The sequence below is a fragment of the Scardinius erythrophthalmus genome, assembly GCF_964197995.2.
Source record: "Scardinius erythrophthalmus genome assembly, chromosome: 14".
Taxonomy (NCBI): Eukaryota; Metazoa; Chordata; class Actinopteri; order Cypriniformes; family Leuciscidae; genus Scardinius; species Scardinius erythrophthalmus.
Window position 1 is genome coordinate 5,065,055 of NC_138234.1, and position 22,923 is coordinate 5,087,977.

Here is a 22,923-nt window from a genome sequence, read left to right on the forward strand (position 1 = left end):
TGGGAGGGGCTTGACATTCAGCCCCACCTCTCTGTATGCAATGGGTGTGGCTTGACATCCAGCCCCGCCTCTTTGTAAGTAATGGGTGGGGTTTAACATCCAGCTCCACCTCTCTGTACATAATGGGTGGAGCTTGAAGGTCCATTCACATCCTAACCCTAATTAGGTTAAGCTCCACCCATTAGGTCCACAGGACTAAGTCAAGCTCCACCCATTACACCCACAGTGATTGGTCTGTATAAGTGAAAACACTTTTAAGTATAAACAGACGCAAGCCATGAAAGCCTTCAAACTACCTAAAGAGCTTGACGTTTCTTCTATTTAAAGACCTAGAACTGCTACACTGACCTAAAGAGCTAACAATGAAACATCATTGTCTTCAATTTTCAAAAAAACATATAGCAATGCTACAGAAGTTCATTTGGGTCCATCAAGTCACAGTGAGAGTCCTGCTCTTAACCACTGTAGCAGAGCTTAAAAGCCATCAATTAGACAAGCACCTCGAGGCCTGTTCCAATCAGACCGCCAGCCAGCGTGCACAGGAAGTGCAAACCGCAGCAGGAAGCTGTCCATTTATCTGTCCCGCGTTCCTCCCAAGGTATCGCCTGTGGAGATTTCAGGAGGAGCAGCTGTACCTACACCAGGACGAGATCCATATATCAGACAGCGGCCGCAACTGTGACGGCTGCTGCCAACTCAAGAAAGGACACGGGTTATTCAAAAGCACGCCAAATCTTGTTTTCCTCTCAAGAAAAATGACTTCGGCCCCGGTATGGAAACTAAAGAGATCAGTTTCACTTCGGAATTGAGATAAAAACAGGAAAGCAGGAGTCTTGGCTGGCGTCGATAGCTACAGGCCTTTTTCTCATCAGCATAAATCCCTCCAGGTCGGAGGATCGGGTAGCGGGATCGCTCTAAAGTAAACATCCCTGCATAAGACACCTTCACTCGCTCTCAGGGCTCTGCTGAAAGAGCTTTCAAAGGCACAACAAAACATGTGATGAACAGTCAAGTCAGCATGAAATCAAACACAACCACTTGAACTAGGATAAGGTGGTCTCCTAGATGAAAACTACCCAAAACCCCACTAAAACCAGCTGGCAGACCAGTTTGACCAAGCTGGGAGATCAGCTAAGACTTACTTAAGCTAGATTTCTTCAGCTGAGCGTCTAAGATCATTAAGGTTGTGAGGCATGTTGGGAAAATGTTAATTAATAGCCAAATACATTACATTCCGGTCTTCAAAAATGAAGCCAATTTTTTCACAATCCAATCAATTCCTGATAAATTTTCTACTTTACATCCAAGAAACACCTCAACTTACATAAGTAAAATGGGGATTGAATGCCATTTCATGTTGTCTTTACCTTTCAAGCACATGAACTATGGAGGACCTGCAAATGTAATCCATCCCTCGGGTAAAGGACCTCAGGTGATGTTGCTTTTGGCTGCTTTAGAGATCCAGGCTGGGCCGGAAGGCTCCAAGGCCCCGGCAGTTTTCAGCCATCTAGGCTGGTTCTGCTCAGATGATAAATATGTTATTGTGCTGGAGTTGAGCAAGCGCTCGGTGGCACACGGACCGAGGGTGTGTCCGGCGGTCAACAACAGAACCGCAACTGCTTGGCCGGAGCTTCTGAAATTCTAATCTGTTATTCTTCTGTTTTATAACCATCAGAATATTTGTGGCCGGTAAGACTTGAAGCAAAGCCAGAGAAGGAATTTTCTTGAGAGCTGGATGTGAATGAAGAACACTAGACGGTTTAACTAGTAAATCCACACACGCAAACTCGCACACACAAAGACTTTCTGCAGTGTGTCATCCCCAAAAGCTGGGTTGAGTCTTGAGAGAAACTGGGAAATGTTTCATGTTAGTGGGCGAGGAGAAGAAAAAGAAATAAGGAGGGTACAAACAGACGTGAAAGGGAAAGCAGAGGGTAGGACATGCATTTTAAAGCGAAGTTAAAATGCCATCTGCTTCAGGGACACTAGGAAGCTTGCGCACTCACTGAGACACTTACCAAAGGCTTCTGGAAATGATAATAAACAGAAAAAGAAACAGAAAGGAACAATAAAACAGCACATTTTAGGGTCGGATTCACAGCAGCTTCACACATCCTGAAATCAACAGAGTTTAGTGGGGAAGATCTCTTTGTAGGATGACACGTCAGATGGTTAGATGCACGTTAAACAGATTTTAGACACGTTTTATGACCTCATTTGATGATAATAGAGCCTAGCTTATGGGGGAATCTCACAAAACCTGTCGAGAACATTTCCAGGTTTCTACATTTACAGAAACTACTATGTTAAATGTATATTATAGTGTGTGAAAACACAGTCAGACAAATTGCTCTTGATAAAATAAATATTGCCTTAAGAAATTCATTAACATCTCTAAAGATTTAGAAAAATTTGGCATTTTAATTACCAATTAGACTTACCAAATAAATACTACTAAAAGCATTTAGATAACTCACTAACACACAAATTGAATTAAGACCATGATTATAGCTAATTTGTACATGCTGTATGCAGAGCATACTGAATTTAGTTTGTCTAATTAGTAGTACTCCAATGGTATGTTAATTATTAAGGGCTAGTCAGTGTTCTGCATGTGAATGCCGCCAGAAACCTGCTTCAATTGAAACAGAGACAAGAGAACAGAGAGTGAAGCACGACAACATGTTTGACCCACACACACAGTGACGAAAAGACAGACAAAACACACACAGGGAGGACAGGTCGCACAGCCATGCTAAACTAACTGTTTCGGCTGTATGCTAACAAACATTTTCAGATTTGTCTGGTTAATCTTGTATGTCTGTTGGCAGGGAAGAGAAATTAGCTTGCAAAATGAGCTACGAGTGCTAACCTTGAGGCTAGTGACTTCGCTAATGGAAGCTAAAAGGGTTGACTATTTAGTCCTCCTTGTCCTCAACCGGAGAAGTCAAAGGCATTTGTGTTCCTGTACCACAGCCAACGGTGTTACGGAGGCCTGTGATACCCCCTCAGCGAGTCTGGGTCTTCCATTAACACGGAGCAAAACAAAGCACTCAAGTCTAACATAAGTGAGAGCAGATGTAGCCGTTCACCGCCAAACCATTTTGCTTGAATCTGAAAGTTTATTTTGAAAATGCCATGACGGATCCTGAAAAGGGGAACTCTGGGTAGGCGAGTTCAGGTCAAGGGTTGGTAGCTGAATATCTACTGCCCATACCAATTTGCATCAACAGCTCTGAATCAAATGCAACCCAATAGATTTTCTTTTCTCTGTTGCTGACAAATCACTGACCCACAACGGTGGCCTTGGGGCGACTGGAGCGCTAGACTTAATGAGATATATAATTAGACTCTGTTTTACTGGGTCTTTCAATAAAGTTTCATTAGCCTAAACCAGACATTAATCATACGCTTGCCACAAAATCTGGACTAAGCTCCTCTGACACTGTTCATTAAAAGTCATTATCTTTCCATTTCAGCTTCCCTAGCAACTTTAGTGTGTTGCATTAACGCTCTGGGTGGTTGTTTGGAATGTGGAAGAGAGGGCAGGGTACCTACAATCAGAAAAAGGGCTGATACAGAATCCTAAAACGGAAGCAGTGAGAGGAAAAGAAGTATATTAGCAGTAAAGCACCGTCATTGGTCTTACCTGATCTGAGCTGTTTGATTCTGCCGTTACTTGTGCTAGGGTCGATGGGAAGGAAGTCTTTGAACCAGGTGATTTCCGGGTCAGGGTTACCACTGGCGGCGCAAAGCATGGTAGCCGTGCGTGTGCGTTCCACTACCTTCAGCTGTGGGCCCATGTCAATGTTGGGGAACCCCCCAGGAAGTAGGTCTTCTGTTGGGGAGAACACAGAGAAGTTTAAAGACAAGCAGTCGACAATTATATGACAATTACCAACTGGAAAGTTGCTACTAAGCAAGTTTCTGGAAGAACCACCTTGACATGGAATGAGCTCTGTAGTGGAGAATGCGAGAGGTTTGGACACAAATAGTGAACATTCAAGATGTCAATAGGGGCTTTTGCAGTGGGTAGTTCTAGGAACTCAGTTATAGGTACTAGCCACCAGGGTGGTTCCCCTAGGCCCATTTCCTGGTTGCATTCGCACAGCCAGTAGGAACTCTGAAATGGCGTAAGCCATGCTTGTTTTGCGCTTTTATTTTGAAGGTGCGACAGACATTGAAGGCACTGAGAAGGCCAGAGCACACAGTGCTCCTGTTCTCCGTCTTCATTAGTTTACGTAGTTTACAATCTGTTTAACAGTGCTGTCTAATATGTGATTAGATAAAACTGTTATAAAAAGAAAGTAAACCGTGTATGAATATATTGGCGTTTGCCATGTGGTTGATGCCCAATGTCGCTAGCTGAGCAGAAATACATAATCATGTTTGGCTTTATCCCCTTAAATTAATAGTTGAGAGGTTCATTTATCACTGTTTTCCATGTTCGTAGAGTTAGTTTGTGGAGTAAATATATAGGCTATAATCTGTGTGTTTACATAGCTTTTTAAAAAAATTGCGGGTGCTGGTGTTTCGAACGCATTTGGCAAATCAGTGTACTTTTACGTCACAGGTAGATCCTATTGTGCTGGGATAGACCCTACTCTGAAGTAGGAGCTAATGTAGTTCCCCCGAAAGGCGGGACTAAAATCGTTCCCAGTTCCTGCGGTGCGAACACACGCCAAAAAATGGGTACTTCCATTATTAGTTTTATAAAAATGTTCCTCCGGTATGAAAGCCCCTAATAACCTACTCGAAAGTTCCTACTAAACGAGTATCAAGAAGAACCAACTTGGCTTGCAATGAGCGAGTGGACCTGTTTTTCTACAGGGACCCTCAAGGGGACTTGCTGAGGGGCAATGAAACATTAGCATAGCAAAGAGCACACCATCATACATACAGTACAATTCGGGCCCTACAGATCAGAGTCTACACTAGCGACAGGGCAGTTTAACCGGGGCAAGCACTGGTGACATTTCACCCCAGGTTCCTCCATAGTTGAAGTCAATTTGAAGAGACAGGTGACATACAAACACACAATAGAGTTTGACAATTCACCCTCTCGCTCTTCAACAGAATCCAGCATGGCTGATACCTGCTGTTGTAGGCCAACACAAGCTTTCACGCTCTTCATGGCATCTGCTGTAAAGACAATGACTGATAATGTAAAAGGGAAAACCTCTCACTTCTTTGAACTGGCGTGACTCACATGCTGGCAGAGAACCGTGGACACTGTAGACTTCGCCAATGGGCACAGGTCTAGGTGTGAAGGTCACATCCTTTGAGCCCTTTGAGAATCACAAAGGTGTGCCGAGGCTCATGACATTACAGGGAACCAAAGCAATGCACCTAGTACCAGAAACAGGTTGTTTTTACACCAAAGAAAAGGGACTAGAACCAATGTTTTGTGCAATGACCTTTTATTTCCATGTTCTATTATTCAGTGTTGGCTGGCGAAGCATTATGGCTGCCTATTGATTATTAACCAGTGGAGACCGGAGGTTTAAAAGTTCCTGCTTGTCCTTTCAAAAGCAGCTATTCTGTAATATTTTGGAAAGCGACATTCTGTGTTTATTGTACATGTGATCCATGGCCGGATTATCCATGCTGTGACACCAGAATAGGATTTCTGAAAACCACACAAATTAAGCCTTGAACACAAGATGAGTAATTTGATTTGAGCTTAATTAAAGGCAGCAAGTGCTGAGAAGTCTTGACTGGTGGTGGGCGAGTGGGAGCAGCAAACAGAGTCACTGATAGAAATGTCACAGCAATGCAAATTCTATTTGTGAAAAAGGGTCGAGACAGGACTGGCAATAATACCAGTATCATGGTGCTGCATATACTGCCATAATGACTGCGGGCATGCAAAAGCAAATGGAAAGAGTGTCTATATATTCACCGGGATGCAACAACTGAACTGGAATCATCCGTTAAGAGAGCCTCACCACGAGCACTTCCAATGCAAGAGATGTCCTCTACGGGTAATAGTAATGGAGAACGGCTAGAAATAGAATTTGCCTTGCAGATGTACTCTTCAAACACTCAAATTGGTTCAGGGTCAGTTGCTCTGGTAAAAAACGCAGGAAATCAAGCAGTAGGCATGCATATCCGCGCCAAGAGCCCTTAGTCCTGTCCTGTCTGGCTTGTATTCATGCTTAAAAAAAGCCCTGGAGTTACAACTCCAATATTCCCTACCAATCCGATCACACAATTAGGTAGCTATTGTCCCCACAACAGCTTTTTGATATTGTCACAAGCAGTTGATTTACAATTAAGCTCTGGGCATGTGCACTAGAGCCTCGTGTCGTCCCATAACCCTCAACGCCAGTTTTAATTGGAAGGCTTTCAAATAGTCATCCATTAGACAAAACACAGCTTTCCCCACTCTCCGTCACCACGCATTTCTGGTGCTAGATGCTAGCCGATGCTTTGTTCTGCACTTTGCGGAGGGCTAATTCAACATCATAATTCCTTAAAATACATACCGGAATGCAATTACAGGCCTACGCCGGTTCTGGGTCTGTCTCTGGGCGGCTCTGAAGGCCGCCTCTGGCCTGGCTAAGAGGCTGTTAAGCCGCGATGATAATGATGCTGTTATGATGTTCAGCGTAGCGGGCTGAGTGCACCGGCCACTTTAGCCAACAGCTGCGCATTCACCGATTCAGCAGGGCACTGAAGTCGTCCTGAACCCCCTGCCCCTCACCCCTAAACCTCCAATCCGTTAGCTTTGACACGGGCTTTTACGCTCGCTGTTATTATCTGTAATTGCATTTAATTGTAGCTTGTGATTTAATGGCATTATGCAAGTGACAGGTGCAAAGCCTCTTAACCTGAGCGGTCAGTTTAGTGCAAGTGGATTTGCAGACGTGCATCCATGGTAATAAGCAAATGAGTTTTGATTGATTTATGATGATCTCTGAAGCTCATTATCCGTGCAGCTGCAATATTTCACATCACAGATTAAAAGTAAAATGGCTATAGCGGCTTGTACATCAAATATGAAATCTGTACACAACTGATTTTTCCTTTTAAATCTTTCCCCGCCAGCACTTTAAAAAAAGTTGCCAGCGACCACCACCGTTTTATTCTAGCTTCATGCATTTTTATCAACACTTGAATGTGGGTATGTTTAATTTGCATATTTCGGCTTCTTCTCCTGCATTCTGATCCGGAGATTCAGTAATCTTTCAGTAGTTGCGTAATAGCGCCCCCTACCGTATATCAGTGAAAACACGCTAAGCAGTAAAATTACGTCATTGGTGGAGAAGCGCCGTTTCATAAATGACAGAAAATTCCGTCAATGCCGGGGGAAAGAGTTCAAATACAACCATAGTGGCAAATAATAGACCATTTACTATGCATAACACGAAATATAACAGCAAATACAATGAATAATACTAAATATCATGTATGATACCCAGTTTTTGCCGCTGGGTGTTTATAAGTAATTGAGTTCATGTTGATTTATGATGATCTCTGAAGCTCATTATCCGTGCAGGTGTAATATTTCACATCACAGATTAAAAGTAAAATGGCTATAGCGGCTTGTACATCAAAATAAATAGGTAATATATACACAACTGCCGCCTTCTGCCGGCACCGTGGCATTCTTGTTAACAGCTTTATCAACCAGAGACACATTTTATAATTACACAAAGCATTCTTTGAGTAGCGTGCATTTTTAAAAACTGCTCTCCAGCAAACACTTTCCTGCTGATAACAGTCTCCGGGGCGGCATCGAATTCTGTAGACGTGTCCTCCCCTGCACTGGCTATTTTATTATTTTCACTTACCGAAATGATTTAATTTCATCAGTTCCTTAATAAGGTTAACTGATTAGCTCTCGCCACAGCCAGAGATGGCTTTAGAAGCACATTAAAATGACAGAGAACTCTGGGAAGGAGTGGGCGGAAGAGCAAAAGAGAGAAAACTGGGATGTAAACCATATGATGGGAGGTGGAAGATGTGTTTTTTTTTCAAATGCAGAACTAAGGCGACATTTAACTAATCTGTAGCCCCAGCTGTTCGGATTTGAGAGGTGGTCAATTTAATTTCCTGTGCTCCAAAAACAGCCCAATTAGCATAACAGGAAGTGCATGAAGGGATCCAGATACACTATCATAGCCCGACCTCTGTCTATTGGTATTTGCCAAATAGTTTGCCTAAAGGATCAAAGGCACTGTCTCTGACAATCCCAATTTCAAGAAGTTTCTTAAAAATTCCTTTCTACAATAGACAAACTGTACCGGCTCCCTGAAACGGAGCCGTCTGACAATAGCATTTCAAACTGAGCCTAAAACGTGGGGTTGACTGCTCGAAATTTGGACTTTAGATTTCCGTCAGGATTGGTGAAACTCGGGATTTTGCACAAATTATGGTAATTCACAAACCCCAGTCACATCTATCGCCTCTGTTTTAATAAGACCCTACAGACTCGCAGACACAGCTGTTGATTTATGTTTCACTAAAGGCATCATACAAACACTCTGAAGCCATTTTACCTTTTATAATATCAAATATAAAGCGAATACTAAAAAAATAAGGTGGAATATTATGCATAATACTAAATGCAAGCCCAAAAATCATGTTTAATACTAAATGTAAGCTCAAATATAATAATGTATAGTACTAAAATAAGGTTATATATATATATATATATATATATATATATATATATATATATATATATATATATATATATATATATATATAAAATACTTCCATGATAAATTCCATGCATAATTTTAAATATAAACTTAAATATCATAAACAAAATACTAAATATAAGCCTAAATATCATATGCAATACTAAATATACACCTAAATATTATTATAAAATACTAATTATAAGCTCAAATTTCATGCATAAAACTACATTTGGGCTTATATTTTGTGATTTATCTAATATTTAAGCTTATATTTGATGTATAAGAAAATAATATAATTAGTACTAAATATAAAGATTAAAACGATACGTATAAAGTTTAAATGTCATGTATGATACAAATTATAAGCCTAAATGTCACATAATGATACATAAGAGATATAATGCTGAACAGATCCAAGTAAACAGCTAGGCCGTGGGTTTTCAGTGTTAAGGACTGCCAACGATCACTCACTGCAGTGTGCAAACACTCAAAAACAGTGTGTGTGTGTGTTCAGTTGTGTATTACAGCGGCGCTGCAGACGTGTACAGATGCCCGTTTCCCGCAGGCGCTCCCCGTCGGGCTTTGATAACGCCGCGATCGCACAGGCTCCGTCGGCCGCGGTATAATTAGGCGGTGGCGTGTGGCGATGATTGTGTGGCAAACGTCTGTCTGATGCCCGAGCCCAGCTGTTTCTGCCACGCTGACTTATGACACCTGAGGAGGTGGAGCGGGGAACGCGTCAAGCGATGATTCTGAGGGCCCGCGCACTTTTGGGGCCCCAGAGATGGACCTTATTAATGGAATAAATGGGTGAAATAGGGGGCCTAACCTCATATTCTTTCATAGAGCCCAAAATTGCTAGCGGGGCCGCATTGTGACAGAGCGACAGTGACAACCGGCCCGCTAAACGGCTCCCCGGCTGAGATCTCACAGCTGTGTTTACAGAGCCGGAGCCCCGGGACCAGGAGCGCCGTGAAGGTCGAGTGGCCAGAAGTCAAGTCACCTTCACTTATACAGCGCTTTTACCAATACAGATTGATTCAAAGCAGCTTTACAGTGATAAAAGGAAATCAAAGTAACAGATTGATTAGGCTTTACAGCAGCTCTAGAATAAAGTTATTGTCCAGCTGAAGTTAGTTTTGATTGATTCACTTCCGTTGCGAAGATCATTAGTTATTAACTTAGGGGTGGCTAACACGACACCGTTCTAACAGAAAACCCTTAACACACTTCGACCCGCTCACTCGCACAACAACAGTGTTTGACACTCGAGAACGCAATCCTTGAAACAGGTTCAAAGGTGCAAGCATTGAAATTAAGTTAATATTAGTTTTCTCAGAGGACTCAGATCAGTAGCAGTCGGGTGTCGGATCGAGGCCACTGCGCCAATAAAGTCATTTTACCTTTAATAATACCACATATAAGGCAAATTATCATGTTTAATGCAAAAAGTATTAAGTACAATGACTATACGCTTAAATATCATATAAAATATTAAATATAAGCCTAAACATCATATAAAACACTAAATATAAGCCTATATAATAGATATAAGCCTAAATATTGTATTAAATACTAAATATAAGTCTAAATATCATATAAAATGCTAAATCAAATTATCATGTTTAATGCTAAAATATCATACATAATTCTCATATGATATCATGCATAATACTAAATAAAAGCCAAATAGCATGTATAATGCTAAATATGAACTCATATATCACACAAAAAGTACTGAACATAAGCCTGATTTATACCATATAAAATACTAATTATAAGCTCAAATATAATATATAATACTAAAATAAGGCCTGTATATTACTAAATATATAGACCTAAAAGTAATATTAAATACGAAATATAAGTCAAATTATTGTGTAAAATACTAATTATATGCTCCAATTTCATGCTAAATAGTAATATAAGCTTACATATCATATAAATACTAAATATAAGCTTAAATATATTAAAATACTAAATATAATCCTAAATATCAAATATGACTATATGCGTAAATATCATATAATATTAAATATAAGCCTAAATATCATATAAAGTACAATGACTATATGCTTAAATGTCATATAAAATATTAAATATAAGTCTAAACATTATATAAAATACTAAATATAAGCCTATATAATAAATATAAGCCTAAATATCCTATAAAATATTAAATATGAGCCTATCATATGATACATAAGCCTAAATATCCTATAAAATACTAAATATAAGCCTAAATATCATATAAAATACTAAATATAAGCCTAAATATCATATAAAGTACAATGCCTATACGCTTAAATATCATATAAAATATTAAATATAAGTCTAAACATTATATAAAATACTAAATATAAGCCTATATCATAAATATAAGCCTAAATATCATATAAAATACTAAATATGAGCCTACCATATGATACATAAGCCTAAATATCATATAAAATACTAAATATAAGCCTAAATATCCTATAAAACACAAAATATAAGCCTAAATATCATACAAAAAACTAAATATAAACCTAAATTTCATATAACATGTTAAACATGATCCTAAATATCATATAAAATACTAAATATAGGCCGAAATATAATATAAAATATTAAATATGCCTAACTATCATATAAAATATTAAATATAAGCCTAACTATCATATAAATATTAAATAAAAGCCTAAATATAATATATTAAACATAATCCTAAATATTATATAAAATACTAATTATAAGCCCAAATTTCATATACAATACTAATTATAAGCCCAATGTCATGCATGACACTAAATAAAAGCTTAAATATCATATAAAATCTTAAACAAAAGCCCAAATATCCCATAAGTCACTTATTGTGGACTCATATTTTGCTCTCGCTCGCGTTACAGGACGTCTTTGCATAAATTAAAGGAACTGCAAACCTTAAATGCATTACTGTGGTTCTTCCAAACAAATAAACGAGATTACATTCTTTTAAGAACAGCTAAAACCCAACTGGATGAATTTGCTCTTTGTAATAAAAATGGTACCCCTCCAAAAAAACAAACAAAATTAAAATGTACTACAGCAAAAAAAGATGAAAACCCTCGCTGTATGACTGTAAATATGAAACAAAACAATAAAAGGTGACGCTGTGAACGCTGCGTGAGCATCTGATCCTGTGTGCTTTCAGCCGAGCATCTATAATTCCAGCATTATCTGCGTCCACAGACTGAGTGGCCCAACAGGACGCTTTCTCGGGGAGGGCAAATGGAAAAACCCATAATGGAGCCATTTTTATTATTGCACTTAATTGCACAGCGCAGCTTGGGAGGGCGCCGGCGTCGGTGGAAGCGGAACTCCAGCGTGTCCATGAACACGACACACACATATGAAGAAGTGATTCCTCTGTCTGTCTGTCTGACTGCGTTTGCGTTCTCAAGCGGCGAGTAAACCTGCTGGTGTCGGCCTGGAGTCTGAAATGAAGACTCGTTTGCTCGAGGGAACAGTTGTTGGTTTTGCATGGTCTAGTGCCGAAGCCGTGGAAGACAGTGAATGGCAGAGACGCTCTCTCAGACTCTTTAAATATTAACAGTTTAGTTCATCCCAGGCCACGGAGATCTGTAACTGAGACAAACATCGGCCGGAGAAGGTTCACGTGTTGATCTATGTGATCTCTTACATGTGTCGAGTCTTTAAGAGACTTTCTGATGGACGGCCAAAACCACAACAGTGATATAAGCCTCTCGGTCACAAGGGATGGAAACAGAGCTTTTCTTAGAATCGCGGGTTTGCATCTCACAATTCTGACTGTATTTTTTTACAGGTACAAGTTCTTAAAAAAGAAATAAAAAATCAAAATTCTGACTTTTCCCCCCTGCATTTCCAAGTTTAGATATAAACTGAGAATTGTAAGGAATAAATTTGGAAATTTATTTCGATTTATTTCTCGTAATTCTGTCACAAAATTGTGAGAAAAAAAATCAGAATTGTGAGAAAATTCAGAATTACGAGATATAAATCAGAATTGTGAGAAACTCGGAATTGTGAGTAATAAACTCTGAATTAAAAATAATTGAAATTGTGAGTAAAAATTTCGGAATTGCGAGATCTAAAGTGAGAATTGTGAGATAAACGGAATTGTGAGAAAAAAATTTAATTGTGAGAAAAAAAAAATGGAATTGGGAGATATACTCGAAATTCTGAGAAACTTGGAATTGCGAGTAATAAACTCGGAATTAAAAATAATTGGAATTGTGAGAATTTTTTTTGGAATTGCGAGATCTAAAGTGAGAATTGTGAGATATAAACTCGGAATTGTGGTAAAATCGGAATTGTGAGAAATAAACTCAGAATTGTGGGTAACAAACTCGGAATTAAAAAAATGGTATTGTGAAAAATAAATTGGAATTGTGAGATATAAACTTTGATATGTGAGAAATAACAGAAATTATGAGAAAAAAAAAATGGAATTGCGAGATATAAAGTCAAAATTGTAAGATGAACTCGGAAATATAAGAAATAGCATTGGAATTGCACCAAAAAAAATTGGAGATAAACTCTGAATTTTGAGTAATAAACTCGGAATTAAAAATAATTGGAATTGTGAGAATTTTTTTTGGAATTGCGAAAGCTAAAGTGAGAATTGTGAGATATAAACTCGGAATTGTGAGAAATAAACTTGGAATTGTGGGTAACAAACTCGGAATAAAAAAAATGGAATTGTGATAAAAATTCGGAATTGTGAGATATAAATTTTGAAATGTGAGAAATTACACAAATTGTGAGAAAAACATGGAATTGCGAGAAAATGCAGAATTGCGCGATATAACCTCTAAGAAGTATTAATAAAATAATAATAATAATTAATTATTATTAATAATTATTATTATTCACACTAAAATAACTGTTTAAATTAATAAATAAACAGTGATTTAGCAACTAATTTTATAAAATATTAATCCTGGATGAATTTGCTCTTTATTAAAAAAAAGGAGGACAGAGGAGAAGAACTAGATGTTGGAAAGCAGAGCTTGAGCGCAACAAACGTCAGTGAAGGTCTGTCTCTGATGTGGCATCACACGGAGCCGAGCCGGAGCCGAGCCAGAGCCGAGCTGGAGCCCGTGCCCAATCAGGCTCGATTACACAGGATCAAAGCAGACGAGTTTCTCTTCCGGAGGCCAATCATGTGCTGTGTGTGAATCCACATCTCCAGCCCGGGAAACACGGATCTGACGGGCCAAACTCAGACAAACGCTTGAGTGCAGATAAAGCTCTGAGTTACTTCAGCTGTGACTGAAACTAAAATAGTAAAATAGTTGTTTCGCGACGACTGTCACGATTTCAGTGTCTTAAATTCAGTGTGATATAAAATGTAATCTAGTCATCTTTACACTTTAATTTAAAAAAGACCAGAACATTTACAAAAAAAAATCTCTTAAATTTAATTCTACATATAGAAAAAAAAAGAAAATCTTATTTTTTTTTAAATTAGCCTTACAATTATAGCCTATATTTTAATCTTAAAAGGTGAATTAAAGACATTTTAAGGCTAAAGCTAATTATAATTAATACAATCAATCATGTAACAAAACTTATTCATATTTAATGATTAAATAGCGAGGTTAAAATGGCAAAATCAATATCTACAAATATATATTTTTTAAATCATGTTGCTTTTTTTGCAACTTTCTAGTGGGAGATCGAGGTCATCACCGCGTAGCAACATAAAAAAATAAATAAAAAAAATCGCAAGTCGCGCGACGGCTGATTGACAGGAGGCTGAGGGATCAAACTTGTGAACCCAAATTCCACAGCTGTCAATCATCTCTTGGAAACAAACAGGAACAGATTCCCGTCATCGTTATCGTAACACTTACGACATCGCAGGCTTTATAAACAGACGTCAGATACTAAACGACCGTCGCGGCGACCGATAATGGGTCGCGACAGAACCCAGGCGTTCCGGCAGATCTTAACGCAGCTAAACGAATGCATTATGCATCAGGGAGCAGCTGAGAGCGCGAGGACGGGAATTGCTTTTGTTTATGAGAGGCAGACGCTCGTAACACAGCTGTATTCGACTCTAATCGAATCCCTGTCATCTTCTCTCTGATCTTCATTACTTCTATCACGCGCGGCTCCTTTTCCTCTCATTAGTGTAGTGTGAGATTGAGACGCAACTCAGGTCGAGGTCATTAGAATACTATATTGCTATTCATTTTTACACGCTTTGTCTTCTGAATATATTTTTGTGTGCAAATGTCCTTTATGTTTAGTCATTATTTCTTTACATATTAATAAAATGACCCTGATAAAATGGCATATATAAAAAAATAAAAATAAAAATTATATATAGGCCTATATTTATTTCAAATATTAACATTTATATGACAACTTATCAAAAAATATTAACATTGAATAAGTCAATATTTCACAATGTCATATTCATACATTTTAGTCCACTTTGCTTTGTATATAATTTTAGTTGACAATGTGCATAAAATACATAAATAAACTTAATGAGGTTCGATTGATTAATATTAGTTCGGAAATGATCAATACTTTTAAATTAACCTAGATTAGTAACTGATGTAAATTTCTACATATGGTATGCTAATAAAATAACATTTCAAGTCACATAAAGTCACATATTATTTAGTGGATTATTAACAAGCATGAATTAACAGTCAACAATAGTATAATTAACATTACAATAGATTAATAAATGCAGTAAAAAATACTGTTGTTGTTAGTTCAATTAATAAATTGAACATCATCGTAAAGTGTTACCAAATAAATAAAATAATAAATATATTATAAATGCAATATTTTAATAAATAATAAATAAAATATGTTTTCAAAAACATATTTATAAAATAATAATACAACTATTATAGTTAATAATTGTACACAATATATCATATATAATTAACATAAATATAATATTATATAATCATTCAATTGTTAAATAATAAATGGTTAGAATCTGCACTGAAAAATTACTGAATTTTTTTTACTAGCTAGTAAATATCACTAATATTTTCACAGATTTATTTTAAGACAAGCTGAAATTTATTTTCTTGTAAATTTCTATCTTTGTTTTACAGAAATTTATTTTCTTGTAAATTTCTATCTTTGTTTTATTGACAACCCCCCCCCCCCAAAAAAGTTATCATGTTTTCTGTTAGCATGTCGCTAAGATAACGACGCAACAATCCAATACGCGTATTACCCATATACTGGTTATAATAATAGTGTATAATAGTGTACTTGTAATCAGCCCACATGGCCTTGGGTCAATAGTTAGTAAACACACTAGCGCCACAGACAGACAACCACTGAAACGATCAGCTGTGTGCCAGTAACTCTACTCCATGTGCCCTGTTAACACAGGCCAGCGCTAATTACAGCCTCATATTGACCCAACAGGGATCAGCCATAGACAGGGAGATTATTCGGAGAGAAGAATCAATAGAAGAGGAGAAAGAGACTGGCGAGACTTGAAGGCTCCCTAAAAAACTGTGTTAAACATAATGTGCTGATAATGTAGCTTCAGCTCACCTTCAGCATTGTTCTTATGCCTCGCGTCTCAATCGTAGCCACATGCTGTGGAAGTAGTGGTCTGTGTCTACAGCCTCCAGCGCACTGATGTTTTATAATGCACTTTTCGCTACTGGACGCAGGCGTTTCCACCGGAGAACAGCTGGAGTGGTAATCAGCTGTGCTCTTTTACTTAAAATCACTCATGGCGGGGCTTTAAGAACCAATACCCACAATCCCCCGGGGGCCGAGCATCCAATGCTATGGTTTATCAGGTATGTGGAGAGACGTTTAACCCTTATCCACCAAACTGAGCCGGAGAAAACGGGCAACGTCTCTCATAACCGGCCTACAAATAAGTCTTATGAGTTTTAAAGAATAGAATTAAATATCATATATATATAGAGAAAGAGAAAAATGCAAGGTCATGAATCGAACTCTGTTGTATAGACCCAAAAAGTGCTGAGCATCTCTGAGGAAATGACTCTTCAAACCAGACACAGAGAGAGAAAAGTGACATTAAGATTCCTCAAACTGTGTTTGAGCGGGACGAAACAAGACAGGGACGAATTTGGAAATGGCAGTGCCAAAGCTGTGATAAAGAAATGGCTAATAAAAGGGGTTCCGCGGCGAGCGTCTGGGTTTAGAACAGTCCAATTAAAACGGCGCGAGAAGCGGCAGAACAAACGCGGCTCGTCCTGCAGGGTAGCAGCCAATTAAAAGCGTCTGATCAAACGGGCATGGGCAGTAGTGAGATCATCCTCTCTGGCGCTCTGCAGTGCTAACGAGTTCCTGCGCTCAGAGTTTGAAGGAGGAAGGGTCACAGTGCAAACTCTGGAAGTGAAGGATGAGATTAGAGATGAGAAGAGGTGAAGAAAGCAAGACAAGCTGACAAAAAGATTGAATTTTTTTCAGTGTTTGGGTAGTTTTTGTGTTACCCAGATCCTGGGTCAGACGTAACAACCCAGTGTTTGTGTAGTTTTTGTGTAACCCAGATCCTAGGTCAGACGTAACAACCCAGTGTTTGAGTAGTTTTTGTGTTACCCAGCTCCTGGGTCAGACGTAACAACCCAGTGTTTGGGTAGTTTTTGTGTTACCCAGCTCCTGGGTCAGACGTAACAACCCAGTGTTTGAGTAGTTTTTGTGTTACCCAGCTCCTGGGTCAGACGTAACAACCCAGTGTTTGGGTAGTTTTTGTGTTACCCAGCTCCTGGGTCAGACGTAACAACCCAGTGTTTGGGTAGTTTTTGTGTAACCCAGATCCTAGGTCAGACGTAACAACCCAGTGTTTGAGTAGTTTTTGTGTAACCCAGATCCTAGGTCAGACGTAACAACCCAGTGTTTGAGTAGTTTTTGTGTTACCCAGCTCCTGGGTCAGACGTAACAACCCAGTGTTTGGGTAGTTTTTGTGTTACCCAGCTCCTGGGTCAGACGTAACAACCCAGTGTTTGAGTAGTTTTTGTGTTACCCAGCTCCTGGGTCAGACGTAACAACCCAGTGTTTGGGTAGTTTTTGTGTTACCCAGCTCCTGGGTCAGACGTAACAACCCAGTGTTTGGGTAGTTTTTGTGTTACCCAGCTCCTGGGTCAGACGTAACAACCCAGTGTTTGGGTAGTTTTTGTGTTACCCAGCTCCTGGGTCAGACGTAACAACCCAGTGTTTGGGTAGTTTTTGTGTTACCCAGCTCCTGGGTCAGACGTAACAACCCAGTGTTTGGGTAGTTTTTGTGTTACCCAGCTCCTGGGTCAGACGTAACAACCCAGTGTTTGGGTAGTTTTTGTGTTACCCAGCTCCTGGGTCAGACATAACAACCCAGTGTTTGGGTAGTTTTTGTGTTATCCAGCTCCTGGGTCAAACGTAACAACCCAGTGTTTGGGTACTTTTTGTGTTATCCAGCTCCTGGGTCAGACATAACAACCCAGTGTTTGGGTAGTTTTTGTGTTATCCAGCTCCTGGGTCAGATGTAACAACCCAGTGTTTGAGTACTTTTTGTGTAACCCAGATCCTGGGTCAGACGTAACAACCCAGTGTTTGGGTAGTTTTTGTGTTACCCAGCTCCTGGGTCAGACGTAACAACCCAGTGTTTGGGTAGTTTTTGTGTTACCCAGCTCCTGGGTCAGACGTAACAACCCAGTGTTTGTGTAGTTTTTGTGTAACCCAGATCCTAGGTCAGACGTGACAACCCAGTGTTTGAGTAGTTTTTGTGTTACCCAGCTCCTGGGTCAGATGTAACAACTCAGTGTTTGTGTAGTTTTTGTGTTACCCAGACCCTGGGTCAAACGTAACAACCCAGTGTTTGGGTTGTTTTTGTGTTACCCAGATCCTGGGTCAGATATAACAACCCAGAGGTTGAGTTATTTATCTTTTTCCGACCTCAGAACAATGCAGCTCCGTCAAATTAGTGCATGTCTTCGGTAAAATACAGCTTTGTGTAAATGTTTTGCATCTATAAATATGTCATTGTTCTGTATATCATTTAATTTTATGCAAAGCAACATACAGGGGCGCGATGTGAGTCACCGGACAACAGAGACTGGTTGATTACACTTGAATTACTTCTAAATGTTTCATTTTAACTTCTAATATTTGTTAAACAAGCTTAAATGCATGTAATTCAAAACTATATAAAATATGCTATTCTGTAAAATATGATACAAATAAAGGAATTATCATGCAAACCAGTGGTTGTGTGGAGTATATATATTTTTTAAGTTTAGAGGATTTAAGTTAATCCGTAAACATTAATTCATGTATGAAGTAAAATAATAGAAAAGCTAGTACTATATTGGTTAAAATAAAACTGGCCTCGTTGCCATCTTGGATGGACTTTTTTTCCCACTGTGCATTCTGGGATTGCCTTATCCACAAAATAGGCATCATAGGCTAGCTCCTGCAAAAGCCTTCACATCTGGAGTTAGCCTACTAAGAAACTATAAAAAAAAGTATAAGGTTTTGGACGAGAGCTAATGTTTTGGAAAGGTGGTCTGACACCTTTGGATTTGAGTTGCACGATGCCAAACACGTCCAGCGTTACCATTTTCATCTTTTGTTGGCCAGCACCCTGAACCCAGCATTCTCACAGTGTGAGCAGGGGCAAGTTAAGGCCAGACACACCTGAATGTGTAAAGAAGTGAGCAAACGTCTGACACCTCGCAGGGTGCGAGCAGATGGCCAAACCTGGGCTGCTGTTGCTGTTGGACTCTATGAAGTGCTAGCTCTGGGTCAGTGGTGGACAAGACTGCCAAGACGGGCTCAAAGCCAGGGTCAGAATGAAGAGGAAAACAGCGAGGCTTTAAGAGAAGAAAGCAGAGGAGGGGAAGAAAGGGTTCAACACCCGTAGTGACAGAGGAGAAGCACCGACAGTTGCAGGTGTCTTATCCTTGGTTTTCTCCGAGACTCCTCCAAGGACTCTCAGAGGACTCGGTAGAAAAGCAGATGGCACATCTTAAGCATTCTGCTCACCGCTCTTGTGGGCAGCCAGAAGGCAGCTAAAAACAAACCTAAGCCCCTAGAAAGAGCACTGGCAGATTTACGGCAAAGCCTTGTCTCTGCCGCAGTCGGGCAGACACACCCTGAAGAAGAAGGCAAGGTGACTGAGTACTTAATGAAGTCACTAGCTTCACAAGTTGGCCAGGGACATAATGAAAGGAGTTTGCTCAAGACCACAAATTGTGAGGACGATGGTGGACAGTTTAATTGATTTTGATTGAAGTCCACGCAGGTGTTCATGAGCAGTGGCACTCTCCTCTGGGAGCGCATGGACACATGTGCCGGCCTTTGTACAAGTGTGTGTGGGGCTTGCTCTTCTGATAAGGCTTGATGTAAATGCGGGCCCACAGCAGATGGGGATGAGAGAGCGAAGGGGGGGGGCAGTTGTTTTTTTCCCCCAGTGCTACAGCCTGTGTTCCTTCCTGAGCCGCATGGGTCTTGCCAAAGCCAGGATTTTCATGTAAAACTGGGCTGCCTACAAAAACCCTCGGCTTGGGTTCGGGCCCAGGAAGAAGCCTGCAAGCTGCCTGCTCCAGCGCTCGGCAATGACAAGGCAGATGGCCGGACCTACGCACGGGGAACAAACGAATAACTCAATGGTGAAGACGACAGAGGTTCTGCAACTGGCTAGGACGGATTTAGAGTTTCTGCAACTGTAATATTGAGTCACATTCAAGTTAACCGAACTGGTTAGTTTATCCACTGTAGGCCAGTGTTTCTCTGTAGGCCTCTCTTCTCAGAATGTTTTAGATGGCTCCCAATTCATCATACTAAGAAGCTGAAGAGATGAATCAGGTGTTTTAATTAGTGAGGCATCTAAAGGATTCTTGTTGGTGTGTCTCTGGGGGTATGCGTAGTACAAACTTAAAGCAGGGGAATCCAATCCTGTTACCAGTAGGGTCGCCCTCTAGCAGCTTTCAGCTCCAAGCCTGATAAAACACACCAGAACCAACTAATCAAGTTCCTCGGGATCTGGCGTGATGACTCCGATCCTTAACCAGATGAAACTGGATAAATATTCAGAATGTTCCAATCCAATGTAATGGTGCCTGAATCATAATCATACACTGTTCGTTCGTGGGCCAGAGGAGAACTGTGCGACTGAGCCTGGTTTCTCCCAAGGTTTTTTTCCGTCACTTGATGGAGTTTTGGTTCCTTGCCACTGTCGCCTTAGGCTTTTGGCTTGCTTAGTTGGGGACACTTAATATTCAACAATATTATTGATCTACCTTCATTGACACCATTATATGAGAACTGAACTGAGCTGGAAGATGACATCAGTGTATTCCCAGAGCGGCTGTATATATAAATGAACTAAATGAATAACTTTTTTACAACAAAAATTAACCATAACTAAACTTACTTAAGGTGGAGCTATTATGCTATTTTCTTCGAGATCTGCTGTAGAGCAGAAACCAACTTTGATGTATTATTTGCTTTTTATCCCTGTAAAGCTGCTTCGAAACAATCTGTAAGTGCTATATAAATAAAGGTCACTTGACTTGACTTGACATTACACACTTGGGGAAAAAAAAGAAGGGAAAAAAAGTGTGGTTCCCATTCAAAAGGCACTAATATGTACCCTTTATGGGTAAATAAGGTACAAAAGTGTATCTTTTAAAAGTGTACTGCCCTTTGTACCTTTTTTCTGAGAATGTAGAAACTTCTAGGCAGGAATTTGGCCCTCTAGAAGCAAGATTACTGTCAACCCATATGACTGTACTCTTACCTCTAATGATCGACAGCGTAGCTTGGACACTGTCTTCGCCTTCGCTGTTCTCCGCCACACACTCGTAGATGTTCTCGTCTCGAGGCGCCCGGAGAGGCTGGATCCTCAGGACGGCCCCCGCACCTTCGTCAAACTCTATCGTCTGTGTGAGAGGGACAAAGAGTGGGTTCAGAATATTTCATTGAAAAGCTTCATGGTAAATGTCATTAGCAATTGCCTTGTGGCTAAAGAGACAAAAAGGCCATGAATTCAATCCCAGAACTGGAGCGTTACCGATCCCAAGTGCCCAAAAGCAAGGCATTTAATTCCTGGTTGCTCTAGTCTTGGTAAATGACACATAACTTCCTAATTGAAAAGTTTTGGTGCTGGTGTTCTCGCTTCCTTGGTCAACCAGCATCCCTAACTTTTAACATAACCCTAACTCATTTCAGGTTAATTCTGATAAAAATTGTTGTGCTTCTATTTTTAGGCTCCTGTAACATCTATATGTTGCTGCGAGCTCAAATTATGCAAGAGAGTTAATTAGGCTCCTGCGGTGCTTTCGCATTTGATGTCATTGTAGCGAAACAGTCGCACGAATCAATAGGGAATGACAAAGAGGAACGAGGCTCTTTGTGAGCCAGTGGCAAAACTCTCTTCGTTTTTTTTGTGTGTGTGTGTGTGTGTGTGTGTGTGTGTGAGTTTTCAAGGCTAGGATAATGAGAAGCAGCCCAGTGATGGCACACTGTCCTAAGTGTGTGTAGATCAATATCAAAGCAAAGCCTTCGGGGGAAACAAATTAATTCAAACCCCTCACAAAATGACTTTTAAACTCAACGAAGATGATAATTTGAGCCCGAGTTGAGCGTACTCTTGGGTTTGCACCAACGAGTGGATCGGAAACGCCAACGCATTTTGTGTTGATCTTTTTTTGAAGGAAGTTTTTCATCTTTGTTGAATAGTGACAGAATGGTTAAATGCAGAGCTAGTTTTAATTAAGAAACACTAAACATCGATCAAGACACTACAGATGCCAGCTGTGTTATGATAAAAGAACACAGCAAACAAGCAAGGAAAATAAGACATACTAGCTCTGGTAAATATCCACAGAAGCTAAGCTGTGTGCTTCATAAACACTTGAGAACTAACCCAAAAACAGTTCCAGATGCTTTTAATGGCATTTTGCGAGTAATACTACTGAAATGGTTGATTATTTAATTGATATATTTGCACCTTAACGTACTAGCATGCTTAATCTTACCTCGATGCGTTGAGAGTTCACCCTCTTCCCTTTCTTGTTCCAGGTTACTCTTGGCTTGGGGTCACCTGCGGCTTGGCAAACGAAGGACACAACACCCCCGGACACGCCAATCATGTTTTGAGGTCTTTTTGTAAACTGTGGTGCAGCTAAACAAGAAAAAAACAAAAAAAAAAACACTATTAGCATTTAGTTTTAATGGAATACTCGCTTTCTATTTACAAAACTGCCTTCTATATTTGGTCGAAAATAGCATTTGAAACAATACGCTACATGTTGCGTTAAATGTTTTAAAC

General features: G+C 39.7%; 1 protein-coding gene across 12 annotated transcripts in view; it reads right to left on the reverse strand.

The window, feature by feature from the left end:
• ptprsa (protein tyrosine phosphatase receptor type Sa) overlaps nt 1-22,923 on the reverse strand; it is a 215,315-nt gene that overhangs the window by 85,080 nt on the left and 107,312 nt on the right. For all 12 annotated transcript variants that reach the window (XM_081383767.1, XM_081383772.1, XM_081383770.1 and 9 more), the window contains 3 exons: nt 22,631-22,776; nt 21,391-21,532; nt 3,650-3,838 (listed from right to left, as the gene is read on the reverse strand). In XM_081383767.1, coding sequence (XP_081239893.1) covers nt 3,650-3,838; nt 21,391-21,532; nt 22,631-22,776 — 477 coding nt within the window. The remainder of the gene's footprint in view (nt 1-3,649; nt 3,839-21,390; nt 21,533-22,630; nt 22,777-22,923) is intronic.